This window comes from Mobula birostris, chromosome 11 (genome assembly GCF_030028105.1).
Source record: "Mobula birostris isolate sMobBir1 chromosome 11, sMobBir1.hap1, whole genome shotgun sequence".
Taxonomy (NCBI): Eukaryota; Metazoa; Chordata; class Chondrichthyes; order Myliobatiformes; family Myliobatidae; genus Mobula; species Mobula birostris.
The window spans coordinates 82,277,655-82,294,381 of record NC_092380.1 but is presented as its reverse complement, the minus strand read 5'-3'; the positions used below and the strand labels follow the sequence as shown (position 1 = coordinate 82,294,381).

Sequence of the window (16,727 nt, the reverse complement as noted above, 5' to 3'; positions counted from 1 at the left end):
GAATGTAGAGATAAATAGACCAAAGGATATATTCAACAAAACTGCATTTCCAGAGTGGATGCAATGTTCTAGGGGTATATTCTCAACATCAATTTGCAGTCAACTCCAGTTCAATCCTACTTTGGGAATACAGCCTGTGTCTATGGCAATCATTTAAATCACTGAATGATTTAGGGCAGAAAACTAGATTAGTGTTAAACATAAAAAAAAATTAGAGGGAAAGATAACTATATTCACACACTTGGAAGAATGTGATACAATGGGAAAATTGGATATCAGGTGAATTACAAATCTCTTTGGACCCTATTACAGGGATAAATGTCCCAATGGCTAATTTGCTTCCTTTAACTATACTTTTACTCTTGTGCTGTTTTCTCTCCCACTGTTCTCAATATTTCTGATGTCCCTTGTTATGTGGCTACAATCTTGACCTAGACTCACTAATAACCAGAAAAAAATGTTCCTTTCAGAGTTTGCATAACCTAACCTTTCCAGTGAAATGGAACCTTTGATTCCTGTTGCTTGGAATCTAATTACATCCTTCAGAGCTTTCACGAGGACAGCCCATGTCCAGGCTGTTTGTTCAAATGCAGAGTGTTAAACCAGAAGGGAAAGTTTCTAGTTTCTTTCCACAAAGAGCACGATTATTGGCAACCCTTCAGCCAAGCAGCAGACAGGCTGATTGGTATAAGAACTGAACTGTGCAAGCTAAATGGGAGAAACGTTCAAATAGCTGCAATTTTCCGATGGTTCCTCTCACCTTAAAGTGAATTGGAAGTGTTTCAAACATTGTGTTTACGGTGATTACAAAGAAATGTTACGACATTGTTAACGTAGGAGAGAACTGCATTTTAAATGAAGTAATAATGCACATAAAGGATATAAGTTAAACTGCTGTACTGACAGCAGACTAAATTATGACTGACTACTCTGCATTCTCACCATTCAATCCATTTCTTGTAATATCAGGAAAACCACCAACTTGGCTGTGGATTTTGAGGTCTCCTCTTTACTTTAGACTTGCATTACCGAAAGACTTTTCCAGTGCTGGTTAACACTCCTCCTTTCTCTTTTAACACAAACAAGTGTCTGTAACGTTTTTCCGTAGCAAAGCAGCCTATTGAGTTTGACTTGTCCACTTTTCTTCACTGAACTATTTACTAAAATAATCATCACTGTGCTTCACCACACCAAACAAAAACACTGGGGAATCTATTACTTCCAAATGTCTGTTGTGTGTTTAGGTTCTGGCCAGCTCCTTATGGCTCTGAGTTTCAGGATCAGCGAGACTGGAAAATGTGTTGCCTGCAGTGATTCTTGGCCAAAAGCACAAGCGTTTGAACATTTAAAATTTAGAAGAACTTGCTTTATGAGAATCCTACTTCTTGTGTATTAAACAGAAGCGCTTTGACACAGGTTTTCCAAAGCTCACCAGGTCCCGTCTGAATGGAATTCCTGTGCGCTACTGCAATTTAAAGGATTCCTTGAAAGAAGCAAATTCCTGAGCTATGTTGACACGGGAATTGTTTCAGGTGGTGGTGTAGGGTGTTACTGTAATGTAATCACTGGAGAACCATGCAGGACGACATGGATTCACAGCTCCATTTTCATGCATGACCAGCCATTCTGTTTAAACCATGATATATTTTTATTTTTTACTCAGTCATGGGATGTGAATCTGACTACAATGTCCCCAATAGCCTTTGAATTGAGCAGATTATTAAGACTCAACTCCATTGCTGGTTCTGAAGTTGTAAATGAATCACATCAGCCATGAAAGCAAATTACCTCCTCTGAAGGACATTACTAAATTAAAGGTTGCTACAACAACCTATCTGTTTTGTGCTTACTGTGAGTGACATCACGTTCTTTTCAAAATTGACTTATTGTTAATTGCTTGAATTGGAATTACCTGCCACCTTGGTGGGATCGAAGGTTTGTGGACTGATGCTCTGGAAATCCAGGTCCAGTAACTGAACCCCTGCACCGCGGTGTCCTGTTGTGGAAGAGTTCCTGAAGCTGGAGACTTAACCACTGACAGTGAACATAGAAAGTTTGAAATTGGAATAGGATTGGGTTTGTTATTGTCTCGTGTACCAAGGTATAGCGAAACATTTCTCTTGCAAACTGTGCATACAGATCAGTTCATTACAACAGTGCTTTGAGATAGTAGAAGGTAAAACTAACAGGACACAGCTACTAAGAAAGTGCTGTGCAGGTAGACAATGAGGTGCAGGAGGTTGAATGTAAGGTCAAGAGTCCATCTTACTGTCCTAGGTGGCGGTTCAATAGCCTTGTAGCGAGGTAAAGCTGTCCTTGAGTCTGATGGTACCTGCTTTCAGGCTTTTGGATGTTCTGCCTGATGAGAGAGATGAGTCATAGAACACAGCAGCACAGAAACAGTCCATTCAGCCCATCTAATTCATGCCAAACTAGTAACCTGCCTGGTCCTGTTGACCTGCACCCAGACCATAGCCCTGCATACCCCTCCCATCCATGTGCCTATCCAAATTTCTCTTAAATGTTGAAATCAAAGGAGAAGAGACAATGGAGTGGGTGGGGTCTTTGATTACACTGGCTGCTTTACTGAGGTAGCAAGAAGTATAGACAGAGTCCGTGAAGGAGAGACTGATTTCCATGACACGCTGATGTTCCAGGTCAAGATGGGAAACCACTGTCAAAAGTTCTAGGGTTACAATCAGAAGAGGAATCATACAAGGGCTGTATCATTTCAGTTGAACAAAGAAGAAAGCCTATTGCGTACACTTACAGAGTTGAAATGGCACAGTGAGCAGTAAGCTCCTGATGTCAGCCCTTCTCCTTTGTTCTGATTGTGGTCTCGCATGTTGGCGTCTGACCCTTTTGTTCTGGTTGTATTTCCTGTCCAGGTGATCTCGTGTCCCGAGCCATGCACCACCTGCAGTGCTCAAACACCTTGTCTCCAGGGATGAGTCCGTGCCGCCATGGCAGGCAGCAGCCTGTCACCTGGTCTCCTGACGCCCTACACACGCTCTACTACTTCCTGAGGTGTCCGCAGATGGAATCGATGGAGAATCCTAACCTGGACCCACCTAGAGTTTCCTTAAATAATGAAAGGTAACATCTTGGTAATCTAGTTTCTATTTTAACCTGCTTACGCCTTTGATTAAATGCACCTGTAAAAGCTTCCCTAAGCCGTGGTTACATTTTGTCCTCACGTATAATTTTAGTTTAATTAAAAATGGCGACCATTAGTACCTCACTGAATCATATCACAATGTAAATAATTCATTGTGTTCATAAATAATCCATATGTAAAGTTTAGAATCAGGTTTAATATCACGGGCATAAGTCATGGTATTTGTTGTTTTGTGGCAACAGTATATTACAATACATAAAAAAACTATAAATTACAGTAAGATATAGATATATAAAACAAGTAGTGGAAAAAGAGAGCAAAAAAATTGGTGAGGTAGTGTACATCAGTTCATTGTTCTTTCAGAAATCATTCCACACACTTGCAACTCTCTGAGTGGACATTTCCCTTCACTTTCCCCTTAAACTTCTTGCCTTTCATCCTTAATCCACGACTTCTGTTTATAATCCCACCCAACCTGCTTGCATTTATACCCCTCATAATTTTGTATAACTCTATCAAATCTCCTCTGAATCTTCTATATTCTAAAGAATAAAGTCCTAACCTATTCAATCTTTCCTTATAACTCTGGTTCTCCAGACTCGACAACATCCTTGTCAATTTCCTCTGTACTTATTCAACCTTGTTTACATCTTTCCTGTAGGTAGGTGACCAAACCTGCACACAGTACTCCAAAATAAGCCTTACCAATGTCTTATACAACTTCAACGTTCCATCTCCTGCACTCAATACATTGATTTATGAAGGTCCGTGTGTCAAAAGCTTTCTTTATGACCCTATCTGCCTGTGACGCCATTTTCAACAAATTATGGACCAGGAGTAGGGTCCTGCTGAAGGGTCTCGGCCTGAAATTTCGACTGTACTTTCTTCCATAGATGCTGCCTGGCCTGGTAAGAGTCCCTCCAAAATGTTGTGTGTGTTGCTTGGATTTCCAGCGCCTGCAGATTTTCCCTTGTTTATGGACCTGTATTCCCAGATCCCTTTGTTCTACCACACTCCTCAGTGCCCTACCGTTCACTGTGTCAGACCTACCCTTGTTGGTCCTACCGAAGTGCAAAACCTCGCACTTATCCGCATTAAATTCCATCTGCCACCTTTCAGCCCATTTGTCCAGCTGATGCAGATCTCTTTGTAGGCCATGATAGCCTTCCTCACTGTCCACTATCCCCCAATCTTGGTGTCATCTGCAACTTTGCTGATCCAATTAACCATATTATCATCCAGATCATTGATATAGATGGCAAACAACAAAGGACTCAGCAGAGGCTCACCACTAGTCACAGGCCTCCAGTCAGAGAGGCAACCATCTACTACCACTCTCTGGCTTCTCCCACAAAGTCAATGTCTAATGCAATTTACTACCTCATGCTAAACGCCGAGCGACTGAAGCTTCTTGACCAACCTCCCATGTGGGATCTTGTAAAATGCTTTACTAACATCCATGTAGACAACATCCACTGCCTTGCCTTCATCTTCTTTCCTGGGGACCTCCTCGAAAAACTCTATAAGATTGGTTAGACATGACCTTCCATACATGAAGTCATGCTGACTATCCTTAACCAGTCCATGTCTATCCAAATATTTATATATCCGGTCCCTCACAGTACCTTCCAATAACTTTCCCACAATTGATGTCAGATACATCATTAAGGAGATGTTGCCAATCCTGGGGAGGCTAGTGCCCACAATGGAGCGTACTGAGTTTGCAACCCTTTGCAGCTGTGTCTGATCCTGTGCAATGGCCACTCTACCAGATGGAGTTGCAACCAGTCAGAATGCTCTCCATTGTACATCAGGAGAAATTTGCAAGAGCCTTTGGTGACATACCAATTCTCCTCAAACTCCCAATGAAATATAGCCATTGTCATGCCATCTTTGTAATTACATCGATGTGTTGGGCCCAGGATAGATCTGAGTCTCGTATCTGAGTAATATTCGGAGTCTTGTATTTGAGATGAGCAAAGTAGTTAACAGGTATTTTCTAATGGACATAGGTAAGGTAAAAATACGGAGTATAGTGATCCCTGCCCAGTACTGTGTATTCCCAGTATCAGTGGTAAATTCATACCTTTCAACAGAGACTCACAAGTTTCACTGATATGAGAGTGAGAAGGGGTGCGGGTGGTTTTGAAAAGGTCTCTTCATAGCATTGTAGAGACTCCAGGACCGATCACCCCCTTGACACTTCTCACTGATTTCCCTGAAGCAATAGCTTCTCCTATCAAAAATATTTGGTCAATTTATCTGATCCTGTGTTCTGTAAAGCATATTTACAGATTTGGAAAAGCTCAGCAATCCAGGTACAAGTACAAGATGGGTATTAAAAGCTGGCCTTTCCAGAAATCCTCATGTCCCAAAGGTTGAATTAAAAGTTATGCTTGGCTTCGGTTTGCCAGGATGAAACCAGGAGAAGGTTATGATGTTCAGCATATTGAGCACACATTGATTGACTATATTGATTAATTGATCATCGAGCAATTAGTCAGGAACCTATGTATCTATTTGACCTTGTTTGTGACGCATTATTGTGGAGCTTGAGATTGTTTACTGTGGAGAAGATTCTGGAACGATAACAGTCAAGTACTTCTCAGGAGGCGAACAAATCAACATTGATATGTTCAAGATTGCCATAAACTCTCAAGACAGAAATACAAGCTCTTAAAAAAGGAAGGATTACAGAAAATTTAGACCTAAATCTCCTGTGAATAGTGGAAGTGTGGAATGGGTTGTCTAGACAGCGAATGGAGTCAAAACTCTGTGGAAGGAATGAGGTTTTTTTTAAGGATGTCTAAAAATTGAGATGAGTGGATATTAGGTTGTACAACATGTTTTCTGCATGGATTTGCTTGGATATTCGCAAATGCAGTATTCAGAAATGTGCCAGCTATGGTAAGAAGTTAGTGGTACTGGGTGATATAGTCAGGAATAAATTGCAAATCCCCACAGCAAAACTTCAGTTTGGGAATTATACAAACATTTTAAAAAAACTGAATAGTTTAAAGAAAAGATTAGGAGTTCTGCTTCCAGTACCAATATAGCATTCCCACAGCTTTCCAACACTAACCAAACCATCTTTGGAATGTGGGAGGAAATCAGAGCACCTGAAGGAAACAGTGGCGGGAATTGAACTCTGATCTTCCGATCACTGGGCTGCAAAGCATTATGCTAACCCCGACACAATCATGCTAACCATATGATCCTCTCACATCCCCTTTGCCAATCACCTGTCCAGCTCTTGGCTCCATCCCTCCCCCTCCTGTCTTCTCCTATCATTTTGGATATCCCCCTCCCCCTCGCACTTTCAAATCTCTTACTAACTTCCTTCAGTTAGTCCTGACAAAGGGTCTCGGTCTGAAACGTCGACTGTACCTCTTCCTAGAGATGCTGCCTGGCCTGCTGCGGTCACCAGCAACTTTGATGTGTGTTGCTTGAATTTCCAGCATCTGCAGAATTCCTGTTGTTTGAACCACATTTTGATGTATTCTGTAACAAGGAATGAGGTGATTTCCCATTCTCTTTTCTGCAGCCCCACAATATCCATCCAAACGAATCGTGCGACAGATTATTAATCATCATTTATTCTTTTTGACATATTACTATGTCACTTCTAACAACTGGTTTCATATATTTGTGTTCCAATTGTCACTGAGCTATTGCAGAAAGACATTAACTTGCTTTCCTTCAGTATTAGTTTTCCTGACTATCATCAATCATTTCAAAGAAAACTGCTAAGAGGCAGATTGAAACTGGCCATCCTTTTCTATCCTTGCTGTGTGCATAGTTGGCTGACATCTTTGCCTACAGAACACTCTTTGACAAAAATGTCCACTGGGACAGTTCGTGCTCGTGAAAGATAATGTATTCTGCATGTTTATGTAACTTAATAGAAATATACAAAGAGAAAGGAATACGTAGATGGTTATATAGAACATATGATGAATGTGTTATGATATTTCAACACCAGATCAGTTGAGTTGAAAGAACTGCTTCTGGGTAATAAATAAAGCATGGAGAATCTTTCGGCACATGGTCTCAAACATAAACTGCTGTTACATTGCATGATTTTATTCCCACAGTAACATGCAAGACTTCCTAACTACCTGCTCCAATTAGTAAAACCTCTTCTTCACTTGTATTAAATCTGACTAATATTTGTCTGTTTAGCTAAAAAAAATTAAGCTTGTTACAAAAAAAACCCACAATACTACATGTCTTTTATTTCTACTTTTCCTGTTGATTCAATTCACGGGCATCATTCCATTCTTGCTAGCAAAAAGAAAAACTTGCCTTTTGTGACAGGAATAGGGTGGCAGTTTCCAATTGTGGGTGATATATTTTTGGACATGCCGTCTTTGTATTAGTAATTTGCTTCTGTCCCCTCTCGCTTGCTCTCTCTTTATTAAATGAAAATGTACATCTCAGCTGCTAAACTTGTACTTCTCCATGGGGAAAACCATTTAAAGGTTTCACAATGGATTCCATTCTAAATATAGAAAACAATTCAGTCTGTCTCTTTAACCAAGCAGCACAAACAGTGAGCACAACCGAGGGAGATATTTGACTGCTGCAGCTTCCTGGTAATACTGTTCAGAGAATTGCTACCCACACCTGATACCAATGAACTAAAAACCTCCATAGCATGCTGGAGACCCCTTTAGAGATTCAGACATCATATATTTAAGTCTTTGGAAAACAAAACCATTTTGACTAAATCAGCGATAATGTAGTATAAATCAGCTGACACCTTTATTCACGAAGAAAATTACTTGAAGTAAACAAAATATTAAAATTTTAACCATGCAATGAAAATCATCATGACTTTGAAAGACATCAATATTTTGGGGAGAATGATTATTAGAGTTTGATTCTGATAAATACTTTATATCCAGACATTTATTCATCTTACATATTTACATATGGGATTGCAAATTTACACAATTTTGTAGTTTTAATCTACTTCAGGTTGTTTTTCGACACCTGTTATTCATATGTAAAATAATATATTTTACTAACAGAATGTTCTGTAGCATCAGGGATTCCAGATATTGTTACATTACAGTAAAACAGTTCAACACAAATGGAGTTGCTCTGGTTTGTGGGGAGTGACCAGAAGATGGCTTCAACTAAAACGTGTTGGAGAAATCTGTGGTATGGTGATCGTGGTGCTGAGGGGGACTTTTAGCTGCTAAAGTCATAGAAACATAGAAACATAGAAAATAGGTGCAGGAGTAGGCCATTCGGCCCTTCGAGCCTGCACCGCCATTTATTATGATCATGGCTGATCATCCAACCCAGAACCCTGCACCAGCCTTCCCTCCATACCCCCTGATCCCCGTAGCCACAAGGGCCATATCTAACTCCCTCTTAAATATAGCCAATGAACTGGCCTCAACTGTTTCCTGTGGCAGAGAATTCCACAGATTCACCACTCTCTGTGTGAAGAAGTTTTTCCTAATCTCAGTCCTAAAAGGCTCCCCCTTTATCCTCAAACTGTGACCCCTCGTTCTGGACTTCCCCAACATCGGGAACAATCTTCCTGCATCTAGCCTGTCCAATCCCTTTAGGATTTTATATGTTTCAATCAGATCTCCCCTCAATCTTCTAAATTCCAACGAGTACAAGCCTAGTTTATCCAGTCTTTCTTCATATGTCATCTGTACATTAAGGGCATTACATAGCTTGATCAAGAGAATATTTCAAATGGCAGAAGGCAATGTGAACCATCCTTGCATCTCTCCTGTAGCAGAATTGTCTTCTACATCCATCATTTGTTTGGGATAATTGCATATAATGGTTGCATCTAATGTACCCATTAGGTGAGCCCATTACAGATGCATTATATAGGTAACAACATGAAGCCAGGCATCGGTAGTAGATTCTAAATTGGGGATATACTATATGGATGACGTTGTGTGAGTGAACTCTTTAACTACTGTCCAGATCTTGTAGGTATCTTACAACCCACTAACAGAGTTCAGTTTCCATTGTATTTTTGTATTTTGTGATGATCTTTTGCTAATTGATTTTGCGGGAGCTGCTGAAGTGTATTGTGCAGCTTCACAGCAGACAACAGGAGCCTAATAGTGTGAGTTACCACATGCCAGTAATGCAAAAATTCCTCCACGAATATCACAAGAGCAAAAGTCTTTATGTTATAGACACTAGATTTACTGCAGATGCTGGAAATTTAGAGCAATGGACACAATGTGCTGGAGGAGCTCAGCAGATCAGGCAGCCTCTGCGGATGGGAATAAACAGTCAGTGTTCTGGGCCAAGACCCTTTGCAAGTCCCGATGAAGGGTCTTGGCCCGAAATGTCGACTGTTTACTCCCATCAGCCTTTTGCTGCCTGAACTGCTAAGCTCCTCCAGCACGTTGTGTGTAAGGCTTTATGTTATGTTTGGCTGCAGCTCTTCGCCAAAGTAAAGTCAGTGCACAGTTTTCATAAACTGTGAAAACCACAGATCATAGACCAGTACAGCACAGGAACGGGCCCCTTGGCCCACAATGGTGTGCCAAATCAGTTATATTAGTAATCAAATAGCCCAGCTAAACAAATTTCCTCTGCCTACACAATGTCCATATCCCTCCATTTTTCTCATATCAATGTGCTTATCTAAGATTCTCTTAAAAATCTGTCATGCGTCTGCTTCTACCACCACCCCAGGCACCCACCACTCGCGGTGTAAAAAAAAACCTGCCCTTCACATCTCCTTTGAAATTTTCCCCCTTCTCACGTTAAATGCATGCTCTCTGCTTTCGACATTTCAACCCTGGGAAATGGATCCTGTCTGTCTTATCTACCTACTGTTTGCCCCACATAATCTTGTAAATCTCTATCAAATTTCCTCTCAGTTTCCGCCTTTCTAGAGAAAACAACCCAGTCTCCGTCTTTCTAGAGAAAACAACCGAAGTTTGACCAACCTCTCGTTATAGCACGTGTCCTCTAATCCAGGCAGCATCCTGGTAAACAACTTCTGCACCCTCTCCAAAGACTCAACATCATTCCTATAATGGGGGAACCAGAACTGTATGCACTACCCCAGGTGCAGCCTAACTAGTTCTATAAAGTTGCAACATAACTTACTGACTTTTGAACTCAGTGCAACTAATGAAGGCAAGCATTCTTAACCACCCTATCAACCTGTGTAGCTCCTTTCAGGGTGCTATGAACTTGAATGCCAAGATCCTTCTGCTCATCAACACTGTTGAGGGTCTTGTACTCTCTCTTTATACTTGACCTATCAAGGTGCAACACTTAACATTTGTCTGGGTTAAACTCTATCTGCCATTTCTCTGTCCATATCTGCAACTGATCTATATCGTTGTATCCTTTGCCAGTCTTCTACGCTATCCACAACACCACTAATCTTATTATCTGCAAACGTACTTACCCACTTATCTTCATTTTCATCCAAGCCATTTGTATACATCACAAATAGCAGAGGTCCCAGTACAGATCCTGCAGAACACCACTAATCACAGACCTGCAGCTAATATACGTCCCTTCAACCACTATCTTCCATGGGCAAGGCAGTTCCAAATGGCCATTCCATCATTGATCCCACGCACCTTAATCTTATGAATGAGACTTCCATGAGGGACCTTGTCAAATGCCCTCCTAAAATCTATGTAGACAACATCCACAGCTCTACCTTCATCAACCACTCTTGTAACCTTCCAAAATCTCAATCGAGTTAGTAAGACTTGACTTGCCTGGCTCAAAGCCATGCTGACTCTCCCGAATTAGGGTATGGATTTCCGAATACTCAGAAATCCTGTCCCTAAGAATTCTCTCCAGTAACTTCCCTAGCATGTTGTGAGAGTCCCTGGTCCATAGTTTTCAGGGTTATCCCTGGTTCCCTTCTTGAATAGTAGAGCAACATTAACTATTAGTTCTCCAGGACCTTGCCTATGATTAGTGAAGACACAAAGATATTGGTCAAGGCCTCAACAATCTCATCTCTTGCCTCTCTCAATAACCTGGGATATATCCCATCAGGCCCTGGGGACTTATCCATCTTAATGCTCTTTAAGAGACCCAACACTACCTCCTCCTTTACCTCGAAATGCCCTAGTACACCATTACCTATGGCACTGATCTCCCTATTTTCCATGTCTTCTCCTTGGTAGATACTCATATAAAGTACTCATTAAGGACTCAAGAATCCTCTCCATCCAAGCAAATGTTTCTTCCTTTTTCCTTGAGTGATCCTACCCTCTCCCTAGTTATCCTCATGATCTTGTTGTATAAATAGAATGCTCTTTAATCCTAATTTTCATGCCCCCTCGTGACTTTCCTAATTTCCTTCTTGAGTTCTTATCTGGCTTCATTATAATCCTCAAGGGGTCTATTTGATTCTAGGTTCCTAAGATTTACGTACTTATCCTTGATTAAAATCAGGAATTAAAATTAAAATCAGCTCTCTAGACATCTTCTATTACCACGCCATCCTTGTTGTTCCTTCTGACCAGAACAAACCTGTCCTGTAGTCTGTGCAGTGGGTCTTTAAGCACCCTCCACATGTCAGATATGGACTTGCCTAAAAACGGCTTTCCCAATTAACTCTCCTTAAATCCTGCCGAATTTGCCCTGTTCCAATTTAATACCCTCCCACCAGGTCCTTACTTATCCTTATCGAGAGCTATCTTAAAACTTAGAGTTGTTGTCTCTTGTTCCCTAACCATTTACCCACTGAGAGGTCAGTCACCTGGCCAGGGTCATTACTCATCACCATGTCCAGTACAGCCCCTCCTGTTTTTGGACTACTTACATAGTGATTTAAGAAACCCTCCTGGAAGCAGATAACAAATTCTGCACCATTTAAACCACTTTCATTCAGAAAGTCACAGTTTATATTAGAAAAGTTGAAGTCCCCCATGACAACAGCCCTATCGTTTTATACCTTTCTTTAATCTGCCTGTATATCTGTTCCTCACTGTCCCAGTGGCTACTGGGGGGTCTGTGGCACAATCCCATCAGGGTGATTGCACCTTCCTAGCTTCAAGTTCTCAGTGGATGAATCCTCCATTATGTCTTCTCTGAGCACAGCTGTAGTATTGTCCCTAACTTCCCCCACCCTTTTACCTCCCTCTCTATCTTTAGTAAAACATCAAAGCCCTGTGACATTAGCAGACATCCCACCTCTCCAGGAAGTTCCGGGTGTCTCCCGCATATTAATAGTGTCTCCCTGATGCCCGCAAATTATATACAATGTCCCGGAAATTAATTTTTTTTGAGAGTGAGTGAGAGAGAGAGGGAGCAAGAGAGACCATGAGAGAGAGAGAGAACGAGCGCAAGAGCGACCACGAGAGAGAGAGAGAGTGCGAGAGCAATCACGAGAGAGAGAGCGCAAGAGTGAGCGTGCCATGGGAGATTGTTCCAAAAAAAGAAAATATAAAACGTACGTCACCCCAGACTACACTAAAGTGTACCCCTGCCTAATAAGGGTCAAAAATAATGACAGTGTTGCTCACTGCGCTATTTGCAACAGTGACTTTTCTATTGCCCATGGTGGGTTAAGACTGTAAAAGATATGTTGAGGTGAGTTTAACAGGTGTCATTCATTCATTAGCATAGCTAATGTTATTTAAACTAGCTGGCCAGCTGCTAAGGAGCTACTCTATTGCAGACATCCCACCTCTCCCGGAAGTTCCGGGAGTCTCCTGCAAATTGATGGTGCTACCTCACTGAAATGAGTTTGTGCGGGGTGGGATGTCTGCATTAAGCACCCATTCTCAGCTAAGCCTTTATAAGGGCCACAATATCATTGTTCCATGTATTGATCCATGCCCCAAGTTCATCACCTTTGCCCATAATACGTCTAACATAAAAATACATGCCCTTCAAACCATCCATCCCAGTGTATCTATTACTTTGCTCCTGCCTGTTTTCAGCTGACCTGACAACATCTCCCTCTCCGTCCTTTCTCCACTTTCTGACCTGGTGCTCCAGTTCCCATCCCCTGCCAGACTAGTTTAAATCCTTCGACTAGCATTAGTGAGCCTCCCAGCCAAGATATTGGTTCCCCTCCAGTTTAGGTGGAACTATAAAGAAAAGAAAATCTGCGGGTGCTGGAAATCCAAAGCAACAGACATAAAGACCTGGAGGAACTCAAAATTGGGTCAGACAGTAACTATGGAGGGGAATAAACAATCGGAGTTTCAAGCCAAACCCTTTCGTCAGGACTTGAAAGGAAGCCAGATTAAAATGGTGGGAGGAGGAGAAGGAGTACACACTGGCAAATGATAGGTAAAACAAGGTGGAGGGGAAGGTAGCGTGTTCTTTATTCAAAAAATAATCAGAGACCTTCATCTTTTGTGCTAAGAACTGAAGTGGTATGCAGGTCAATAATGGCTGCTGGTGTTTACATAGTGATTGTGTAAATCTTCTTGCTCCAAAACACTCCAGCTATTCTGGGGTGTTTATTTGTACAGAATGCTCTGCAGAGAAAAAACAACTGGCTCATTCATCATAAACCAACGAATATGTCTATTTGTCCACTACGCTGCAAACATTTATTACAGGAAGCAAGATAGTAAGTTCACTTGCATGGAGAGCCACCTTTGTCACTGTTGTCTCTCCAGGTCAGCTTTTCTGTACCTAGTCTTCTGCAAAGGTCACTGTTGAAGGTGATGCCAAACTGTGTGGAGTGCAGAAGAGCACAAAAGTTAACACTTCTACCGTTCAACCCCAAATCACAGTGCAGCATGCAAGATGAACAAATATTTTAATCTCTGAGCAGAGAAAAGGAGCAGAAAGAAATGGAGGTGGATGTGGCAGGGTAGCATTAAGCATGAGGTTGATAGTTGATTGGAATGACCTGTTTCTCACATACTTCATTTCTTTATTTATTTTTCCACTCCTGTTCACTCCTCCATTCTTCAGCCATTCCAATGATTCCACTCCATTTTTCCAGTCACTTTTCCCTTTGATTTGCTTCTATTAAGATGCCTTTCAACTTTTTTTTTTGGTTTTGATTAAAGAATGAACTTCTAAAGCAGTAGTTCTCAACCTTTTTCTGCCCGTGTCTCACTTGTGACCTCTGTGACCCTCACCGTTAGTTGTTCATTTTTTTTGTTGGTCAACTGTACTATTTACTCTAATGTACAGTCAATATTTATGTTTTAACAGTTTATAGGTATAATTATATGTTAAATATAATGTTACAGGTGTTTATGAAAATTAAAACTATTTCAGAGCTCTGGATTGGATAGTTTATTTATAATATATATAATATTTTTCCAAGCAGCAATGAAAAAAGTCTTACTTTGGGTATTTAGTGAAATACTTGTGACTGATGCCAGCTAGTGAGTTTTTGAACATCTAGTTGCAACTGGCTTAGAGGTAATCAAAGATCACCCCTTTTCAGAACAACAAGATGGTGGCAAGCTTTTGATAGCAGGTGAAGAACTTGGCTAAAACCACATTTAACTAGATAAGAGTTGATGGGACATTGAACCCATGAACACTACCTCACTACTTTTTTATTTCTATTTTTGCACTGATTTAATTTAACTATATGACATGTATATATTTACTGTAATTCACTATTTTTTCTCTATTATTATGCGGTGACTAGTGGGGTACCGCAAGGCTCAGTGCTGGGACCCCAGTTGTTTACAATATATATTAATGACTTGGATGAGGGAATTAAATGCAGCATCTCCAAGTTTGCGGATGACACGAAGCTGGGTGGCAGTGTTAGCTGTGAGGAGGATGCTAAGAGGATGCAGGGTGACTTGGATAGGTTGGGTGAGTGGGCAAATTCATGGCAGATGCAATTTAATGTGGATAAATGTGAAGTTATCCACTTTGGTGGCAAAAATAGGAAAACAGATTATTATTTGAATGGTGGCCGATTAGGAAAAGGGGAGGTACAACGAGACCTGGGTGTCATTATACACCAGTCATTGAAAGTGGGCATGCAGGTACAGCAGGCGGTGAAAAAGGCGAATGTATGCTGGCATTTATAGCGAGAGGATTCGAGTACAGGAGCAGGGAGGTACTACTGCAGTTGTACAAGGCCTTGGTGAGACCACGCCTGGAGTATTGTGTGCAGTTTTGGTCCCCTAATCTGAGGAAAGACATCCTTGCCATAGAGGGAGTACAAAGAAGGTTCACCAGATTGATTCCTGGGATGGCAGGACTTTCATATGAAGAAAGACTGGATGAACTGGGCTTGTACTCGTTGGAATTTAGAAGATTGAGGGGGGATCTGATTGAAACGTATAAGATCCTAAAGGGATTGGACAGGCTAGATGCAGGAAGATTGTTCCCGATGTTGGGGAAGTCCAGAACGAGGGGCCACAGTTTGAGGATAGAGGGGAAGCCTTTTAGGACCGAGATTAGGAAAAACTTCTTCACACAGAGAGTGGTGAATCTGTGGAATTCTCTGCCACAGGAAACAGTTGAGGCCAGTTCATTGGCTATATTTAAGAGGGAGTTAGATATGGCCCTTGTGACTACGGGGGTCAGGGGGTATGGAGGGAAGGCTGGGGCGGGGTTCTGAGTTGGATGATCAGCCATGATCATAATAAATGGCGGTGCAGGCTCGAAGGGCCGAATGGCCTACTCCTGCACCTATTTTCTATGTTTCTATTACATTGCTCTGCAAAAACAGCAAATTTCGTGGCATATGCTGGTGATTCTTATAAGAGGTGGGAAATCCAATTAAAAACTCCAGTACCTTCTCCCAGAGCTGTGGAAATGTATTTTGAATATCACTAGTTACCCAGAAACTCGCTTGCTGTGTTTGAATTTTGCTTGAGTTGGTATATAACTCTGCAGCTTAGTAAAACATTCTTGCAAATTTTTGCTAACATCATTGGCATTCACCGCAAGTGGATCCACCAGCCAATCCGGAATATGCATCTCCAGCAGGTCTCAAAACAAATTCCATATCAGTGTACGGTTGTTTCAAATGATAAAGATACACAATTAAATCATTCTATTTTGAGTGGCCAGTGAAGGAAATTGTATAAACTCACAACGTTTTCCAAGGAAAGTGGTAATAACCTCTTTGCATGATATCAGATTGCAGTTCTTTCCTTGTAACTGTTTGTTTAATAAATTCATTTTGTCAATTATATCCAAGAGATAAAATATGCCGGACTTAGCAGCAACAATTTGTTCTCCATGCTGCTAATTTGATATCAAAAATAAAGAAAAAATTAAATATATATATGTATATATAGGTGTAAAAATAAAACTAGATTTTTAGGCAATATATTTTTTAAATAATTTAAATTTTTAGACAAATTTCTGCAAGGTGACCCCAGTGCAGTAACATTAGCCTTCATGTCATGTTTTTTTAAGTATTGTAACACACACGGGCCAGTGGAAGGCAAACAGAACCAGCCTTGTGCTGCAAACTCGACTTGGCCTTGCTGCAGACAGCCCTGCCCAATCCGCAGTTTGTGATTTGGGGGCTGATGTAGAGCAGGGCTCTGTGGGCTGCCCTGCAGGGTGTGAACGGTGACTTGTGCATGTCCAAGCAGAGTCAAAAATAACGATTGACATGCAGCAAATCATTTTCCCTCCCCCCTCCCCTTCCCCCTCCCCCACTCTCCCTCCCTCTCTCACTCTCAGT

General features: G+C 41.3%; 1 protein-coding gene across 1 annotated transcript in view; it reads left to right on the top strand.

Moving 5' to 3' along the window:
- abtb2b (ankyrin repeat and BTB (POZ) domain containing 2b) overlaps positions 1-16,727 on the top strand; it is a 230,527-nt gene that overhangs the window by 175,470 nt on the left and 38,330 nt on the right. The window contains exon 4 of the mRNA XM_072272660.1: positions 2,889-3,096. Within this exon, the coding sequence (XP_072128761.1) occupies positions 2,889-3,096 (208 nt within the window). The remainder of the gene's footprint in view (positions 1-2,888; positions 3,097-16,727) is intronic.